The sequence below is a fragment of the Pipistrellus kuhlii genome, unplaced genomic scaffold (genome assembly GCF_014108245.1).
Source record: "Pipistrellus kuhlii isolate mPipKuh1 unplaced genomic scaffold, mPipKuh1.p scaffold_m20_p_25, whole genome shotgun sequence".
NCBI lineage: Eukaryota > Metazoa > Chordata > Mammalia > Chiroptera > Vespertilionidae > Pipistrellus > Pipistrellus kuhlii.
The window spans coordinates 9645367-9664989 of NW_023425524.1; the positions used below are offsets into that span (position 1 = coordinate 9645367).

The 19623-nt window shown below is 41.1% G+C and overlaps 1 protein-coding gene across 15 annotated transcripts in view; it reads left to right on the top strand.

The window, feature by feature from the left end:
• The window catches only part of CDC42BPA (CDC42 binding protein kinase alpha), a 181502-nt gene that overhangs the window by 121959 nt on the left and 39920 nt on the right, over positions 1–19623 (top strand). For 8 of the 15 annotated variants that reach the window (XM_036453671.2, XM_045587148.1, XM_045587145.1 and 5 more), the window contains 6 exons: positions 7759–7883; positions 9449–9554; positions 9970–10118; positions 12938–13029; positions 15169–15245; positions 16209–16256. In XM_036453671.2, the coding sequence (XP_036309564.1) occupies positions 7759–7883; positions 9449–9554; positions 9970–10118; positions 12938–13029; positions 15169–15245; positions 16209–16256 (597 nt within the window). The remainder of the gene's footprint in view (positions 1–7758; positions 7884–9448; positions 9555–9969; positions 10119–12937; positions 13030–15168; positions 15246–16208; positions 16257–19623) is intronic. The other 7 variants (XM_045587147.1, XM_045587149.1, XM_036453657.2 and 4 more) reach the window with 2 other exon arrangements.

Here is a 19623-nt window from a genome sequence, read left to right on the forward strand (position 1 = left end):
GACTGAACGACTCTCCATTCTTTCTGTTTTCCACTGTGTCCGATATATATATATATATATTTTTTTTTTTTTTCTCAATACTTTCCCCAGAATTACTTCGTTTTCTAAGCACTTAAATTTGACTTTGCTCGCCCTGGCTAATGTGGCTTAGTTGGTAGGGTGTCATCCTGTGCACCAAAAGGTTGCAAATTTGATTCCAAGTCAAGGCATATGCCCAGATTTCAGGCTCAGTGCATGGTGGGGACGTCAGCAAGCAGCTGATCGATTTTTCACTTTACATCGATGTTTCTCTCCCTTCCTCTCTCTCTAAAAATAAGTGAAGATAAAGTTTTTAAAAAAATTTGCTTTGCTTGTTTGGTTGAAAGCTACTTAAGAAAGAACTAGTAGTTCATTTTGTCAAGTTTTATAGAGCTGATATGCATAAGCATTGGAAAGTGGCCCAAGTAGTACAAATGAATTTTAAACTGAATATGTATATGTATATGTATATGTACAATATATGTATATGTATATATGTACATATGTAACGTAACTCTTAGTTATTTCCGCTATAATAAAACTAACAGTACTTGAACTTTATTCAAATAAGTCACATAATTGTTATTTCATATATTTGACTAATATGACTACAAAATTAAAACATAATTTCTTTATATAAGGCAAAATTTTAATATTCTTTTAAGAGTTATCATGAGGTAAGAAACATAATTAAGCTCTTTTTGTCCAATTCATGTAGAGTCTTAAGCAGATTACCTAGCAAAGAATGATATTATAGTTGAAGAAAATTTGTGTTGAAAAATAATCTTATTGAATATAGGTCAAATCTTATATTCATTCTTTGGTTTTATTTCATTATTAACTATAAAGTTATGCTGATTTTACACAAAATACATATTTAGAGATAGTTTTAAAACAATACTCTTGATTCTGGTGAGACCTGAAAGGTAAAAATAAAAACCTATCTCCTAAATTTATAAAAATACAACATTCCCTTTCTTGCTAAATTGAAAGTTGTGAGGAAGGATGAGTAGCACATTGAGATCAAATTCATATAGTAGGTGAGCATTTAATGACTATTGAGAGCAAGGATATATTTGCTCCTGCAGAAATAAGGAAAGTTTGGGTTTTTGCTTCTTTTTTAACTTGTCCACTTTTGCTCCTTTTATTCAGCTTTAGCTTTTTCTGTTTAACTCTCAGTCACCTAGCTGTACATCTTCACTGTTTCTTTCCATTTCTTCATTTTCTGGTTCCGTGTGAATTGAGTATTTTCTCCATGAGGGTAACTAAAGAATAAAAAGTTAAGTTAAGGCTGGCCTTTAGTAAGAGCAGGAACAATTAGGTCAAACTAGAGAAGTTTTGACAACTGTAATATTCTAGAGGCCTAGTGCACGAATTTGTGCATGAGTGGGGTCCCTCAGCCTGGCTGCTGCCCCAGCTGTTCCCTGGGAAGCCAGCCTGGGGGGAGCTGAACTTTCTCTTAGCAGTACTTTAGGCCCCAGGTCTAAACTTTCTCTTAGCAGTACATGGCGGCGCCCAGGTCTTAATCCGGAAAATGTGACCGATGCTCACTCGGTTCTCAGTTCTGGGAGAGCAGGCCTGGCGGGCACAGGCTACGGTGGATGTCCCATACGAGGACCCCTCTGGCTGAGCCTGATCTCCGGTGCGGTGGGCTGTGTGCTCGGCTTATGGAGGGCAGCGCCAAGGGCCGGCACTTCCACCACAATGGAGACGGGCACGGTGCCCTGCGACACAGGGCGCCCGCCTGAACCCCAGGTGACAACTGTCTCCGAGGGGTCCGCCCAGATCGCCTTCCCCAGCGCCAACGAAGCCGCCCACCCCCAGCGGGGGAGTTCAGCCGGGTCTGACGTGTGCTGTGATCACCGAGTTGGCTCGCGTTCATCTGGGGCCAGAGGAGTCCAGGTCAAGGTGCCGGTGAAAAGGAGGTGCAAGAGGTGCTGGTGGGCTTGTCGGAGCTAGAGGAGGACAAGGCTCTGTGGAAAGGGGGCAGACCCGGCCCGGAAACTGGCCTGGAGCAGCCGCTGCGGAGACAGAGAGGAAGGCCTGCGGGCACTGGGGAGCCTCGCAGCCTCAGGTCTTCGTCCCACTCTGCCCGAGGTGCCTGGGCTCCAGTCCATGGTTGCCAACGACGCCTCTGCCCGAGCTGTGGATCTCACCGCCATGACGTGCAGCTCACCGAGGTGGCCCACCTGGCACAGCCTGGCCAAGCAAATGCCCAGATGCTGATGCACCAGCACCAGTGGGAGGCGGATCGGTGCGATGCAGCTGTGCAGGCTGTGGGTGAAGGCGGGCTGCTGTGCTTGACCTGCAGGACATGGCAGTGCTGGCAGGGAACAGGGGGACATGCTACAGCAAGCACGGGGCATGGCCCGCAGGAGCTGGGCCTGCCACCAGATGGCCCTGAGGGTCACCCCGCACGCCTGGACCTCCATGCTCACTGCTCTCAGCCTTCATGGTGCTGCTGCTCAGCATCAGTGCTGACTTCCAGATACGTGTGATTCTAGAAACGTGTTTTTGTTCTTGCCTTCACCGGCCAGGCCAAGGTCTAAGCTTCAGCAAGCAGGCGCTTCTGTTGCATGTGTGGGCTGCGGAGCCTTCCACCTTCAGCACTGAAGCTGCCTCCTCTGACTGTCCACAGACTCCCAATCAGAAGTCCCCTGGGTCTAGAGCCATCTCTGGTCCAGGTGTAGATGGAACCAATAAAGAAATTTTACCTTGCAAACACACACACACACACACACAGTATTTTAGATATAAAAGCCAAAAAGCAATTATTATGTTAATTTTGAAACTGAAATAACTTTTATAACTAATACATTCTCACATTCACATTTTTAAACTCCAAAGAAAGTAGGAAAAAAAAGTTGATATTTCCAGAAGTCTGCAAGTTTCACTTTTTATTAACTTATTGCAAATAAAATTAGTCATGAATTCCATGGAGTAAAAGTAAATGGTTTCTAGCAAGAAAACATATCATTTGCATCTTGTTTTTATTTTACATAAAAGCAAAATTACAAAATATGTGGAAAATGTTCAACATGAAAGGTACTCATGATGTCATCATCACAACACAACTGTTCTTTTCAAGTTTTGTTTGTATACATATCCTAATATATAAAAACCCAAGGTCCGTAACATCCACAACAACGAGGCTCGACCAACCGGAAGTCAGTTCTGGGTTGCTGTGGTGACCCAGCACTGACTGCCTCGCCTGTGGGAGCCTGGACCCAGCACTGACTGCTGAGGAGCCTGTGGATCAGGCCTGGAGAGAGGCCTTGGGAGGGAAAAGCAGGGTCTGATCTGTAGCCTCTTTGGCAGCTGTTGATCAGCCCTTGCCTCTCTCTTTCACTCTGGGCCTGGCCAGCAGCTGCACCTCTCTTTCTCTCAGGCCTCCGGTTGGGCTGCTGGTCAGCCCCACCTCTCTGATCAGGCCCATTGATAGGCCCAGAGACGCTGACTGGCATAGAAACCAACCAATCAGAACCTAATCTGGGTGAACTTCGAAGGCAGAACCTAAGGTGGGAGCTAAGGAGGGGTTTTAAGGGCAACAGCTGTTTGGTGTAAGAAAGTGGTTCAAATTTTTAATGACAGGTTTGGCAGTATAGTGCATTTGGCTGGCTGTCATTCCAGATATTAGGTCTAGTAATAATTAATGCCGTTTTCTAATACTTTTTTAAATCGAATTTATTTAAACAATACAACAAAATTTAATCAACAATATAGTTGCCGTTGTTTTCTACTACTTGTGCCCAACGCTCAGGAAGCATTTTAATCTCTCTGTTGTAAAATTCTTGTGATTTTGATGCAAAAAATTCGGTCAATGCATTTTTGAGGCATTCTTCATTATTAAATTTTTTTCCAAGAAGAAAGTTTTGCAAAGAACGAAACAAATGGTAATCGGAAGGGGCAATATCAGGAGAATATGCAGGTTGAGGGAGAACTTCCTATTCCAACTGGCGCAGTTTTTCAGCAGTGATTCTTGCAGTATGCGGTCGTGTGTTATCGTGGTGAAGAATTACGCCCTTCCGATTAATCAGCGCGGGTTCTTTTTCTCTTAAAGCTTGGGCTAACCTTTCCAATTGGGCACTATACACTGCACTTGTAATGGTTTGGTTAGATGGTAAAAGTTCATAATGAAAAATTCCTTTAAAATTCCACCAAACACAAAACATCACTTTTTTCGCATGCAAGTCAGGTTTTGGCGTGGGCTGCGGAGCCTCATTTTTGTCCAACCATAGAGGCCACCTTTTCAAATTAACAAACAGCAGCCATTCTTCATCTCCGGTAACAATTTGCTCTAAAAACGGCAAACGGTTTTGACGAGAGAGGAGCGAACTGCAAATTGTGACTCTTTGATTACGGTTGTTTTCGGTCAACTCATGAGGAACCCATTTTCCAAACTTTTGGACTTTGCCAAGTGCACACAATTGATTGGAAATTGTTTTTTGTGAACAATTTAAAGTTGTCGCAAGCTCTTGTTGGGTAATTTGAGGATTTTGCACCAAAAGAGCTTGAAGAGCTTCTTGATCAAACTTGGACACACGGCCTCGACCACTCTTGTCATCTAACGAAAAATTTCCCTCGTGCAATTTCTCAAACCAACGCTGGCATTTTCTGGCACTAACTGCATCTTGACCAAGAGCACTACAGATGTTTTTTGCAGCCTCACTTGCTTTTCTTCCTAATTGGAACTCGTAAAGCATGCAGTGCCGAATATGCTCTTCATCCGCCATCTTCTTAGCCCTAGTTTTGCAACAAAAACCAAACCAAACACAAACTTTTTCAAGCAAAACTTAATTGCACTTCACACGTTCTGTAGATACCACGTGTTTGAAGGTTATGTCAATACAAGTCAACGCCAAGCAAGATTTTAAACGAATGTTTAAAAACGACATTAATTATTACTAGACCCGATATAAGGATTATGGATTTTTGTCTGCCAAGAGTATCTCCTCCTGCTGAAAAAAGGCTCCCTCCCTCTCCCATTTAAGCAATCCTATCCTATATAATCTTATCTATACTACTTAAAGGGTAATATGATAATTAGACCAGGTTGACTGGCCATCTTCCAGACATCTGACTTCCTTCCGGACAAAGCCATATTGGTGGGGGCAGAGGCAGAGGCCATTTGGGACGATCAGGCCGGCAGGAGAGGGCAGTTAGGGGCGATCAGGCAGGCAGAGGCAGTTGAAGGCAGGATCAGGTTGGCAGGGGTGAATAGTTGGGCTCAATATCAGGCTGGCAGGGGAGGGCATTTAGGGGTGATCAGGCATGCAGGCAGGTGAGCGGTTAGGAGCCAGTGGTCCCAAATTGCGAGAGGGATGTCCCACAGGGACTGGGCCTAAACCAGAGGTCGGACATCCCCCAAGGGATCCCCAATTGGAGAGGGTGCGTGCTGGGCTGAGGGGAACACCCCCCTCCCCCCCGCCATGCACGAATTTCATGCACTGGGCCACTAGTCTATAATAATAAAAGCATAATATGCTAATTAGACCAGACAGCTGAACGACCTTCTGGACGAAGCTGGGTCTTTGAGGGCCCAGGCAGCCACTGCGCCTGCGAGGGCTAAGCCCCTTGCACAAATTTCATGCATCAGGCCTCTAGTTACTACATAAATGCAGTCATATGTACATTGTATTTTTAATCTGCCTTTTCACTTAAAATGTTATGAGCATTTTCCATGTTTCTGTGTAGTCTTATAATTATTATGAGCCAGATACATTAAAGTACAAATAGTAAATTCCCATACAAAATGAACTAATACTTAGATAAAATGACTATGTGCCAGTCCTCTTCTGAGTTACTTTATTTGAATAATTTAATTCTCCCAATGCCTCTCTAAGGTATCACATTTTATACATGAGGATACTGAGGCAAAGGGAGATTACTTTTCTGAAGTCCATAGTCTGGTTTCAAAGTTTGTGCTTTTATTAGTAACAAGGAATAGATACTTTTTTTTTCTGAGTAAATCTATTTAAAATACCTTGTAACTATTGTAACTGGGCAGTGCAAAATCTGAATTTTCTTCTCTTGCAAATCTCCCACCGAAACCCCAACCACAAATTAGTTGGAAGGGCTGTCAAAAGCAATGGTAATAATAATAAAATAAAATAAAATAAACGTGTTGTAAGAATTAGTGAAGACACTGCATCTGCAGAAAACATTCTCAGAAGCAGCTGGTGGGCTTCTGGCTCTGCTAACATGAAGAGGTAAAGAAATGAGTGGGAACGACCAGGGCAAGGTCAGTGGGGGAAGAAGGAGACATCTGTAATATTTAGACAAAGAATTTTAAAAACAAAGTGCACACTTACCAAAACAATCGTTTCACAGCTCTTGGAATTAACCAGAGGAAGACAGCTACCAAGTGTTTCTGAGATCGATTAAGGAATGTCCAACCCAGTGGAGGGATACCACGATAATGGGTTGGCTCAGTAAAGTACTGGCTGCCTTGTTACTCCCCAGTGCCTTTCTGCAGACGACTATTGTAGGAAGTATTCCTATAGTCTGAAAAAAGTTTAATCCAGTCTATGATATTCTGTTTTAGCAGCCTGAGTAGACTAAGCTAGGAAACTATAAATAAAATACTTGAAAGATCCCAAAACCTCATTAAGCTATGTTTACTGTTTTTAACAAACTGTTAAGTTTTTTTGATATTTTGGGATAACTTTTTGAACAGTTACCTACCTATGTGATGATATCAAGAAACTTGTTAAATTCGTTAAATATGATAATATTGTGGTTCTATTTAATGAGAACCTGTTTTCTAGAGCTGTCTATTCATAGAAATTATACAGATAAAATATGATGTCTGGTACTTGCTTCAAAAGAATACAGGAGGATGGGTAAGAAAACGAGTACAAATGAATTAGCATTGACATTGTTGAGTGTGGTTAATTGTTGAGCATGGGTGATGGGCTCATAGGAAGTCACTTAGGCCTTCGCCTCAGTCCATCCATTCTTATATATGCTTGTAATTCTTACACTTTTTTAAAAAAGAGGATGAATAGAAGCATCAAACAGATCAACTTCAGAGGGAAGGTGGAGAGGGGGGTGAGATGTTAACCAAAGGACTCGCATGCATGTGTAGAAGCATAAATGATGGACACAGGCAGCAGGGGGTTGAGGGCATGTACTGGGAGAGGGGTGGGAATGACCAGGGCAAGGTCAGTGGGAGAAGAAGGAGACATATGTAATGCTTTAAACTAGGGGTGTCGAACTCAATCAGAGAAGGGGCCAAAATCTAAAATCCAGCCTAAATCGCGGGCCGAATGGTTTACTGAACAGTCATAAACTGTCATTGTGATGGAAACGCAGCAGAGTGCAGTGATGACAGCGCGGTGCGGGCCACATTGCAAGGCCTGGTGGGACGGATTGGCCCGCGGGCCTTGTGTTTGACATATGTGCTTTAAACAAAGAATTTTAAAAACAAAAGGATGACAGAGACATTTTCAGACCAAAAATAAGAAAAAAGAGAGAGAGACATTATTTCTGGCAGAATTGAGGAGTTCTTCAGGCAAATGAATGTTCACAAGTGGCATCAATTCAGTGCAGGGAGAAAAGGGGAAAAGCTAAGGCAGATGGAATAGATGTTTCCAAACCTGTGACCAGAGGGTTAACAATGCGGGATCAACAAGACATGCATTTTCGAGTGGAATATGGTGAATTTAAGATTTAGCAAGAGGCATCTGAGTACCTTGAGTTCCTGTTTCTAAAAGACACATGTGTCTTGACGCCTTTCAGCTTACAGCTCTGTATGAGAACCTCAGTGTACGCAACCGGCAGCTGGAAGAAGAAGTGAAAGACCTAGCAGACAAGAAAGAATCCGTTGCACATTGGGAAGCCCAGATCACAGAAATCATTCAGTGGTGAGTACCCTTGCATGTGGCTTTGGGGGCGGATTTGGACATAGCTCACGCTGGATGAATTCCAGGAGTGACTTCACAAGTTACCTTATTTTTTTTTGCTGTGAAAAATGTTACTCTAGAAGCATAGTTCTATTACTAACTAGTAGCCCTGCGCACGAATCCATATGCCAGTAGCTCTCTGTGGGGCCTGCCCACTCTGCACCCGCTGCCCAGAGGCTCTCCACAGCTCAGAGGCCCATCCACGGCCGGGCGTGGAACGCTTGCCTCGTTGCCACGCTGCCTGCTCTCAGCGGCTGACCCCCTGGGACTGGGGAACTCCACTGGGGCTGAGAGGACTGGGCTTTATAATGGAGTGATGGTTAATTTGCATATTACCCTTTTATTAGCTAGGATGTTATTACTGATTTGTGTTCTGCTATGCCCACAACCCAGGCATGTGCCCTGATCAGGAATCGAACCGACCTGTTTGTTCATAGGTCGATGAACAGCTTAACCACTGAGCCAGACTGGCCGGGCTGGGATTTGTTTTATTAAATACAAGAGGCACATTGCAGGAAGATTCCTGCAATAGGGCCTTCTGCTGCAGTCTCCACCACCCCACCTGCTTCCCTCCCTTCTCTTATGCCTCCTTCCCTCCCTTCTCAACAGCCCTGCCTGCTTCCCTTCCTTCTCCCCCGGCCCCGCCTGTTTTCCTCCCTTCTCCCCTGCTTGTTTCCCTCCCTTCTCCCCAATCCCACTTGCATGCTTCTCTGCAGCTTTGCTTCCTTCTGCAATGCTTGGCTTCTTTCTACACTGTCTTCAGTCTTTGCTCATTGCCTGGATATGCAAATTAACCACCATCTTGGTTAGGTTAATTTGCATACTTGCCCTGATTGGCTGGTTGGTGTGGCTTGTGGTTGTAGCAAAGGTACAATCAATTTGCATGTTTCTCTTTTATTAGATAGGATAATTTGAAATTTTTTCTACCTAAAATTATAATACTTGCATCAGCAAGAAAATCAACACAGTATATACAAACTGAGTTTTAGTAACCTTTCATGTTTTTTCTTTATTTTACTTACCATTTTAGAAAACAGAAGAACTTTATTACAATACAACTTTGATTTTTACAGAATATATTATTTTAATAAGTTTCTAAATACACATATTTCAATTATAAGAACAGTGTGTGATTTTTTTTTTTATAGCATGAAATGGCAGAATCTAGCTAGTAAGAAATCTGAATATTCTTTGGAAATCATGAGGGGGGTAATGTTAGATTATGAGTATGACTTCTGTGGTTGGTGGTGAAGTTTCACTGCTTTATCAGGGATGAGTGGTTTGGACTTACCCCAACATGGCCTTTAATTTGTTCAGTGGGTATTTCCCCCCAGTTGGCATGTAGTGGTACTAGGGTAGAACTTTTGAAAGAAGGTATTTGAGGGCATGTATAGATTTCTCTCTCTTTTCACTTATTTTTTTGTGATGCTATAAAGTAATATATATCTCTCTCGGGTTTCTCTTTTTGTTTAATATTAATGTTTAATGCTGTGCTTTCTCTCTGTCGTTCTCTGTGTGTATTTCAGGGTCAGCGATGAAAAGGACGCACGAGGATACCTTCAGGCCTTGGCTTCCAAAATGACGGAAGAGCTGGAAGCATTGAGGAATTCCAGCTTGGGGGCACGAGCAACAGTAAGCTGCCGATCTGCACAGAGACGTGCTGCAGTGGAGGCGGGGGTAGCTCAGAAACACCGTAATGAACCTGAGTGCTTCTGTCAGTTTGTCTTGGCTTCAGCCGACTGTAACGGTTTTCATGAGAAATCAGTCCAAGTCTTTTCCAGTTTAGGAAATCTTAACACATAGCTGCTTAACTATAATTTGCATAGCTAGTTAGTATTGACAATAACTGTAAAAAAAAACACATTTATTTTTGAGTCTACAGTTATTTCTGAATTTAATGAAAAATATGTCTTCACAAGCAATGTGCTTATTCTATTTCATTGTTAGAGAAAGATAATACTTTTAAGTAGTTTCCAACTTGACTTGGATTACTAAATTTGACTGTAAAAAATAGAATAGAACTAAAAACAGTCATATTATCTCCTAGGATATGCCCTGGAAAATGCGGCGTTTTGCGAAACTGGATATGTCAGCTAGACTGGAGCTGCAGTCAGCTCTGGATGCAGAAATAAGAGCCAAACAGGCCATCCAAGAAGAGCTGAATAAGGTTAAAGCATCGAACATCGTAACAGAATGGTAAGGCGAATAACACAGTCCTGCTGCAGTAGCTTCCTCGTCGGTCCAGAAGTATTTGGAGAGAAGTTACATGTTCTTTTAAAGTGATGATGACCCGGAAGTGGTTAGGAAGGCTTGAACATGACTAGATGCTCTCAAACCTTGTATGTGGTGGTGGAATTTTAATACAGCCTTGTTTCCTTGGGCTTGCCCATAAAGTGGAATGAATAGTTCCAATTAATATTCTATTATTTACCCTTCCCCTTATTTGTAAACTTTAATTTCATTCTTTGTTCCATTAATTCCCCACTTCTGTCATGTTCAAGAACATCATATTAACATAAGGATGCAACATGTAGTCAGAACAAAATACAGTCATCTGAAAACTCTGGCCATAAGTCTTTTACAGATGAAGATTCTGCTGATGGTAAATTTCATAATGATATAATATTTTAATTATTGTTCATTTTCTTTTATGGGCATAAAAACAAGTATATCTCCACAATCTCTGGGAAAGTTAGCTAATGAATACATTCCCTCAGTTTTTATGACAACAGTAGAGAAATTTGTACTCTGGATATATAAATGGTCAAATGAAAATCATAATTGATTGGATATAAACATGGTTCAAGAGCAAGTTAGCATAGGTGACATAGAGGAACAATAAAAAAGTTCTTACAAATCAACATTTTTAAAAATTCCTTTTGGAGGCTCCGAAGGGTTCAGTCCTGAAAAGAAATATGGCCCCATAAGTTCAGTGTGGGATGGTGTGAAGCCTTAGTCTCTAAACTGTGGTCATTAATGTTTTGAATAAACTCAGAGGCCAGATAAATGGCAGCCCCGTTGAATGATAAAGTCTTGTTATAAATCATTAGATATAAATTAAGAGTGCTTTGCTTAAACGTGCTAGTGTGACTTGAAAATGGAAAAAAGAAAACGCTTTTTCTGGAGAAGATGAATAGATCCCAGCACAAAGAGCTGTTAAGTCAGAAGAGAACAGGGCGGGGGGACGAGGAGGGGCTTTTCACAGGGTGAGGGAGAGGCTGGTCCTCCCCACCCCCTGGCCACCTCCAGCTGAGGAACGTGCCTCTGCCTGGCCAGGGAGCCGGGCAGGCCGCCCACTGGTGCTGGAGGACGGGGGCTCCATCAAGATGGGTTTGAAGTAAAGAACTGACGGAGCCTTCCTCAGGACTCTGGAAGTGAAGAATAGAACTTCTTTTATCCCATATGATTTTATCCCATTAGTGTGGAGAGTGGGGCTGCAAAGAGAACCGTGTGCAGAGGTCCAGCTGGCTACCAGGAGGGTTGACTGCACAGATCACTGTAAACCCCCCCCCCCCACGCCAAACACACGCGCACACACACACACACACACACACATCAAGAGGAAGAGTTCGGCACCTGGATTGCATGTTAAATGCGGAGAGTGGGGTGGTACATAGTAGGAGCTTAAAGTTAGCTCTCTTTGCTGTCAAAGAGAGAACATTAAAATCCATGAAAAGATCATAATATATGTAAATAGCCTTGTGCCAAGTCCTGCTTAAAGTTAAAGAACAACAACAACAACAACAACACACACACACACACACACACACACACACACACAGGTCCAAACGTGGCCCAGGTCACTGGCTGCTTCGGAGGCAGGAAGTCCAGAGGCCTGGCCCAGGGCAGGAATGAGACACTGTGCAGGTCTTCCGTCCCTTCCTTAGTGCCAGCTGTGGGAGGGAGGACCGCCAGCCAGTGTGATGCACCCAGCTTCCCCTCCCAGGCTCACGGCCATTTCCTCGACAGACACTCTCTTTAATGCCCTGGAGTAAACTGCAAAAGAAACCACTTTTAAAGTGAAGAGAATCCAAAACTATCCTTGGAAACCTTCACTATTTGGTCAGGAATTCTGACAGAGAAAATATACAGTGAGCTCAGCCATCGCCTTTGGGTGGGAGCACCTCCAGCTCCAGTGTGTGCTGCCTCCAACTGCACCCACAGGACAGGCGCCCCCGCCCCTAGGAAGGCGGAGAGAGGGTGGGGGAAGCCGAGCTGAACCTCAGGCTGTGCCTCCAGAACGTCGCCGAGGAGGACAAACCCCTGAAAACGTGGGTTAGGACCAAAGAAACAGCTCCCGCTCCCAGAACTCAGAGAAAGCCAAGCAGAGAGAGGAAGACAGCAGCAGCCATAGCGATGGGAGTCAGTGTGGGAAGCTCCTGCTTCTTTCTTGGAAGTAACAGGCCAGGCCCGCCTCTGAGACTGAGCAGTGAGGAGAGGGCTGAGGCAGGAGACGGGCACCCACCCTCAGCTGGAATCCATACGGGGCCTCAAAGATGTGGACAGTTAAAGGAAACAGCCAGGAGTGTTCCTCTCCTGCTGTAATGTGGAACAACTGAGTGTCTTCTTATGCCTTGGACATAGTTTGTTCATAAACCAGTAATATGAGTCAGGCAGAAAATTACAAACATATACATGCTCTTTTCATGGTTCTCTACGAAAAAAGTCTAACAATCCAAAATTTAACTTTTTATTTTATGACATTTCAAAGGTTAATATTTAACTCGGGTCAGCAACTTTTTCTAGAAAAGGCCAGATGGTAAATATTTTGGGACCAGCTAGTCTCTGTCTACTCAACTCTGCGGCGGTGCCAGGAACGCCATAAACAGCGTGTAACCAGGGAGTCTAGCTGTGTGCCAGGAAAACGTTACTCACTCGAGAGTAGATGACACTAAACTTGCTCCTGGCTGTTTGCCTTTCCCTGTTATAGCATGACTGACAGCATTCAAACCAAATGATGGCTCACTAACCAACAGCAAAAATAATGACATTTCCCCTTTTTCCTCTTTTTTAAGTAAACTAAAAGATGCGGAGAAGAAGAACTTGGAACTGCTATCAGAAATCGAACAGCTGATCAAGGACACCGAAGAGCTTAGATCCGAAAAGGGTATGGGCATGTTTTTGCATCAATCAGGACTTAGAGTTCTGCTATGAATGTATGTTTGTTACACAAGGACAGCTTATGGGATAGGTGTTCACCTAGCAGTCTGGCATCCCCGTATCCATTTATAGATAAGTGTGTGTGTGTGTAGATACTACACATATTTGGTAGATACTCTGAGTCTTTTTGTTTTATTTAATATACATTGTTTAGAGATTTGATTTTAATAGAACTCACCCTGTCGTAAGTTTAACTATTTTTTCAGTGCCTACTTCACGAATAATATTTTTGTGATTGGAAAAAGTTATCTTATACTTTCTATTCTTCTCCCAGAGTAGTTAAAGAAAGAATGTCTGAAATAACTAACGTTTAATCTAATCCAGTATTAAGAGAGCAAATCAGAGTTAAAATTATTTTGGCATTTTGGTGTCGTCTTCCATGTTTGGCTCTTAAATGGCTTGCCCTGAGGAATTTCCCAGGATTCCTTTCCATTTTCTTAGAACACTAATTATTTGAGCATTTTTTTCTGTTAATGTGAAAAGTAGCACAGTGTTTGGTAGCTGTCTTACACGAACTTCTTAAACTTTCTTTCCATAATGTGGGCATTCAGAAGTAAAAAATTAATAAAAAGAAATTCAGAATGTTTTAATGACAAGGGTCTCTTCTACGCAATAACAAGAGATCTGTTTTCCTGACAAAGTCAGTGTTCCTGACCGAACCCCAGCCAGCTAGTGGGCTCTGTGTTATGTCGCATGCTTCCCTGCACTTCCCAGCTCCTGGCACTCACTGATGTGAAATAGTGGGGTGTCTGCATCTGCTTGGAGTTGTGGGAGAAGAAGGGGATCACATTAAAGGGGTTAGCGTGAAAGGCCACTAAAAGCCGTACATGTGCAGTAAAGTGGGCTGATTGGATTTCCTAGCGGACAGGAGAGCAGGAACTCAGAAAAGTGAATTAGGAGCTCGGCTGTGGAAGGCATCACGCTGACATGAGAGTCAAGCAGAGCTGCTTCAGACAGGGAGAACAGAAGAGAACTGTATTCTCAGAGAGGGAAGGGAAAGGAGGGCAGGGCGTGGCCCTGAGACAGTTACATAGACAAAGACCAGTGAGAGGACGACTTACTGTGACACACAGAGGGTGTGGACTCATTGTTTTTAGAATTGACCAAACTTGCGAAAGAAAAAGCTCCGTTTTTCACATTGCTCTGTTTTGGAAATGTGAGCCTATAACTTTTTTATTTAGATTTTGGACATTGTAGAATAATAAAATTTTACTGTATATTGTAACTAATGTACTATACTACTTAAGCAGTATTATGTAATATTTACATAATGAGGGCAATGTTCTTTTTTTCTGCTTAATTTACTATTAAATCCCCAGTGTCTAAATGGACAGCACATAATAGCTCTCAGTAAATATTTGACAGTGAATTTCTGAACGTGCTGCCTTATCTGGGAACTATAATATATTATCAGAGAGTAATCTGAAAAGCACACAAATTAGTTGATGTCAGTTCTTGAGAATATGAAAATAAAAATATGTACTTATTCTTTTTTTAATATTTATAAATTTATGTATATTTTAAAGGTTATTTTGGAAATTTTGCATTTAAAGTTAATGGCATAGCCAAGAGATATTCATTCTTTCTGTCAACAAAACAATACCTGCAATCAGATTGACAAAAGTTTATTCCATAACTAAATACATTTGTTTTATCACTGCATTGTTTTCTTATAAGAGATTATTTGTTAATGCATACTATATGTTTGCTAAGAATATTTCAAAACAGAAACCTTGTTTGGTGATAAATTATCTTAGAAAAATCAGACATAATCAGGTCTCTCTATTGAAAAATCTCTCAAATCTACCAAAAAATTTAATGTGTTTTTAATAATGTACTATATGGGAAAAGAAAGAAATTTAAGAACTCAAGTCAAGAAACAAGTGCTTCATGGAGAATGATATAATTTAACTATTAAGTGATATTCCAAAAAACGGTTGTGTAATTCGGTTTTTAGATGTGCAGGGTTAACATTGACTGCTTAAGCACAGTGGTTTGCGAACAGCTTCTAACAGACTCGGGCAGGAGCGGCTGTCCGTGAAAACCAGTTTGTTCTAGCTTAAGGAGAGTCGCTGCTGTCTTCTAGGTGTAGAGCACCGAGACTCACAGCACTCTTTCTTGGCATTTTTGAATACGCCTACCGATGCTCTGGATCACTTTGAAGTAAGTACTCATCTTTTCATATTTTCTCTGGGTCAGTTTGAAAGTCACTTTGTCATTTAAATTTTGCTTGTAATAAACTGTTATTGCATCCCACATCAGAGGACCTAGACTCGTAACTATTGTAAAGCATTCTTATGGAGACTGCAGTCACTTTTATATTTAAGAAAACATCAAAGGTTTAAAAGCAGTTCCATCTCTTCCCCTGAGAAACAGTAAGTGCAGAACACATCTTGACTTTTGAAGTAATGTTGACTCTTCTCTTTCTCCCAAGTGTAGGGCTAGAAAAGCAGTTGAAAATGTCCAAGTTCACTATAGGACAGTGCTGGTTCCAGTTCCAAATGAATGCAGTTTTTTAGGAGTATGCAATTGGAATGCTTTTTTAAAAACTATTACATAGTGTCTATCAGGCAGATTCCATATTAATGAAATAGTGATTATATGGCTCTTTATCATTCTTCGGTACTTAAATTTTTGCTGAAAAATCTTTATAAAGTATATTTTAGCCTCAGAAAATTCAAGATGGTGATGGTGTCTTTATTTAACGTCTCTGTGAAAGTACGGATCTAGTGCAGGAGACGGAGCAGCTGAGTCCCGCCTCCTCCGTTACACTCCGTGGGAACTGTTAGGACAGAGATTTTCTCTCGTTTATCGTCACCTTGAGCACGCTCACACCGAGTCCGATGGTCAATTTGCCCAGAGCTTCATTTTGTTACATTTTGGGCACAGTATATGAACAGTATTTCATTTCTTTGGGAAAGGGATAAAGAATCACTCTTTAAAGAGTAATTAATGAATTTCTAAGTTTCTTGGGAAACTGACAGTGACTGCTTTTTTCATTTATTTATTTGAATTAATGTCATTTGCCTTTCAATTGTTTTACAAATTTTTTGATTTATTATTTGTTCTTACTAAATTGCTTCATCCATATTTTCTATTTTTTTTATTGCTGTATTCGTTAAATAGGATTCCTTTTCTTCTTCCTCATCTTCACTGATTGATTTTTTGGATGACGTAAGTCTGATTTTCAAACCAATGAATCCTTCAGTAAAAGAGATCAGTGAATTGATTTGAAGAATTTGTTTAATGTAGTCAGTTTTAGAAATATTTCACTTGATACTTTATTTGTGGGTCATAATTTGTTTCTTATCTTAAATATAATGAAGAGTTTATCATTATTAAACATAATTAAAATGTACTTTGAAAAATTCTTTGGCCATCAAAGAATCTGTATATTTTCATTCTTTGCAATAGTTCTAAAAACTGGAATGCTTATTTAATTATTGTCACAATATGTACAGAACTACATATATATAAATAACTGCTCATTTTTATTTTTCATGGTGATTTCTATGTCACATTCTCCATCCCTTTTCAGTACTCTATTTAATTTCCCTGTTATTTAAAAGTAAACCTCTGGTGGTATAATCAGAAAGAGTGACAAGTTTTATTTTAAATCTTTCTGTAGGTTTTCTAGTAGCATTGTAATTGAGTACAAATGAATTTTTAAAGCTGACAGAATTTCTCTTCTAATGTGCAAAGTGATTTTAGTTTAGTGGGTTCTATTGCACTATAAATTGACTGCATTATCATTTTCTCTCCTAAATTGTATACATTTAATAATTTAGAAGTTCCCTAATGTTTATTCTTCGTTCCCTTTACAGAAATACCTGACATATATATTCTCCTTATTCAACATTAAAAGGCATAGTAATCCCTGTCATGAAGTATTTTTATTATTCTGTTAAACATTCAGTCTTTCCAGAAACTAGGAAATAAAACTGGTTGAAATTTAAATGTTGTACATAGCTGTTTTATAAACCAGAGGAAATTCTTTAAATGTTTTATTTTTGCATTTTGTTAAATATAATTACTATATTCAAAAGAATATTTCTACTAAAGGAAATTCTTGATCTAGATTTTTTAACTTATCTTTAAAGTGATTTTTTTTATATCTTTGAAATATTTATATCAAAGTATGCACCTTTGCACTCTAAATGGAAACTACCTGTTATTTCAGCGTTTTTCAACCGCTGTTCCGCGGCACACATGTTGCCTGGTGTGCCGTAGGTGCAGACAAGACAAGAATTTTATAATTTTTCACTATTTTGTTTACTTAATATTTCATAATAAAGTAATTATAAAATACGTTCTTTGTGTTTATTTGATTCCTATTCAAGAGAATTACTTTATATATAGTCAATATAGGCACAGAGTTAAATTTTTTAACATTTTCTAATGGTGGTGTGCCTCGTGATTTTTTTCATGAAACAAGTGTGCCTTTGCCCAAAAAAGGTTGAAAAACACTGAAAAAGGTTGAAAATAAATAACAGTTATTTTATTATTCTTAAGTCAGGTAATTATTCTAATTAATTCTACAGTGTCATAAAAAAAACTCTTTTGATGTACAATAGTATTTCATGTTATAATCTGGTGTACATTTTACTATCTGAAAATACTCAATATTTCCACACACATCATCCATATCTAGATAGATAGATAGGTAGATAGAGATATATAAAAGGCCAAGTGGCCAACTGTACATCCGTCTGTCCATCCGATGGACCAGCCAGTACATATGATGCGCATTAGCAACTTAAAAATAAATGTTGACTCGTGCACACGCGATACAAATAAAGCTCTCGCTGGTGCCAATCACACGCATGTTTCAATTTTATAATGCTGTATTATATATACTATTTTATATACAGTGACGTAATTACTCACGAATCTTTCTTCTAGTTAATTTCCTTTCAATGTGCATGAATCCATGCACCAGGCCACTAGTTCATCTTTAAAAGATTTGGAGGTTTGAATAAATTATTTAAATTGTTCTTTCCACTAGGAAAGCATTTTCGTTTTTCTTCCTGACACACTTCTCTCCATCCCCTGGGCCACAAAAATCTTTGCGTGTAAACCATAGGAGTCACGTCTGGCACACAGGGCAGCCCTCTCACAGGGGAGCCGCAGTGCACACCTCCGGCCCCCTCTTGTCTCTGCTCTCGATGCCCCTCCTCCGCCACCACGTGCTGTAGTCCCTTTCCTGCTCCCCGTTCCTCCGGAGGGCCCTGCTGTTGCTCAGCATAAATGCCGTTCAAACGTGCAACTAGCTTTTAAAGCAGTGCCGAGGGACTCCTACAAAGAAAGAGGAGTGACGTTATGGTTCAGGCTCCGGCCCTGAGATCTGAGAGGCAGGGGTTTCCCCTCATTTGCTTCCTGAGCGCTCTCCTCCCAGCTCCTGGTTAAGCACCACGTGGTCTCAGTCTGCTCTGCTGCTGCTGCTGGGTGTCTGTTTGGAGCAGGGTGTCTAGCCTTCCTTTGCTCATGGGTTGTTGGAGAACGTTTTTAAAGATGTATGTCATGCCGAGGCCGGTTTGGCTCAGTGGATAGAGCGTTGGCCTGCGGACTGAAAGGTCCTGGGTTCGATTCCGGTCAGGGGCATGTGCCTTGGTTGTGGGCACATCCCCAGTGGGGGGTGTGCAGGAGGCAGCTGATCGATGATTCTCTTCATCGATGTTTCTCTGTGTCCCTCTCTCTTCCTCTGTAAAAAATCAATAATATATATATGTGTGTGTGTGTGTATATATATGTATATATATGTGTGTGTATATATATGTGTATATATATATGTATATATATATATAAAGATGTATGTCATGCCCTCAGTACTATCGGTTATTATGTCCTGATTCTTAATAGACTCCCTTCCCAGTTTTCCTGTGTTCTCTTTAGCTTCTTACTTGTCCATCAGTTTTCTTCACCCTCAGCCTTCCAGTCTCAGCCAGTATGAGCCACTAACCCTTCCTTCGGGATTGTGGAATCACATGACAGGGGAAAGGGATTTTCACCTGTCAGGGCAACGGCCGTCAGGAAGCTCCTGTTAAAAAATACCGTGTGTTTTTAATTTGTATTTTATGGCATGAACCTCGTGTTTCTCTTTATAATTTATAACTGTGACCAGCCTTCCCAGAATTATCATTCAGTTTGTCCTCAGAGCCGTAGGAGAGGGTGTTTGAATAATGGTATTCAGTCTTTGGCATGCTTGAGTTCAGCATCCAGTATATTTAGTTTAACATTCAATTCTACAGATTCCTTCCTCTTAGGCATTTGAATTTTTAAGGAATAAAACAGATCTGGATTGTTCTTTATGCCCAGACCGATGAAGTTGTTGTGTCTGATGCTAATCATATGCGCCTGCCTCTGGAGAAGTTTCTTATTCTTGTTTTCTCTGAAATCTTCTCACTCCCGCCGACGCAGTTTGTAAAGTCCCTGCTCTGGTCCCATGGAGCCTGGCACAGCCCTCCTCCAGGTCCATGCAGACTTCCCTGTCTCTGTCATCGCGTTTGTCACATTGTGATGGTTGGCTCTCTTATGCCAGCCT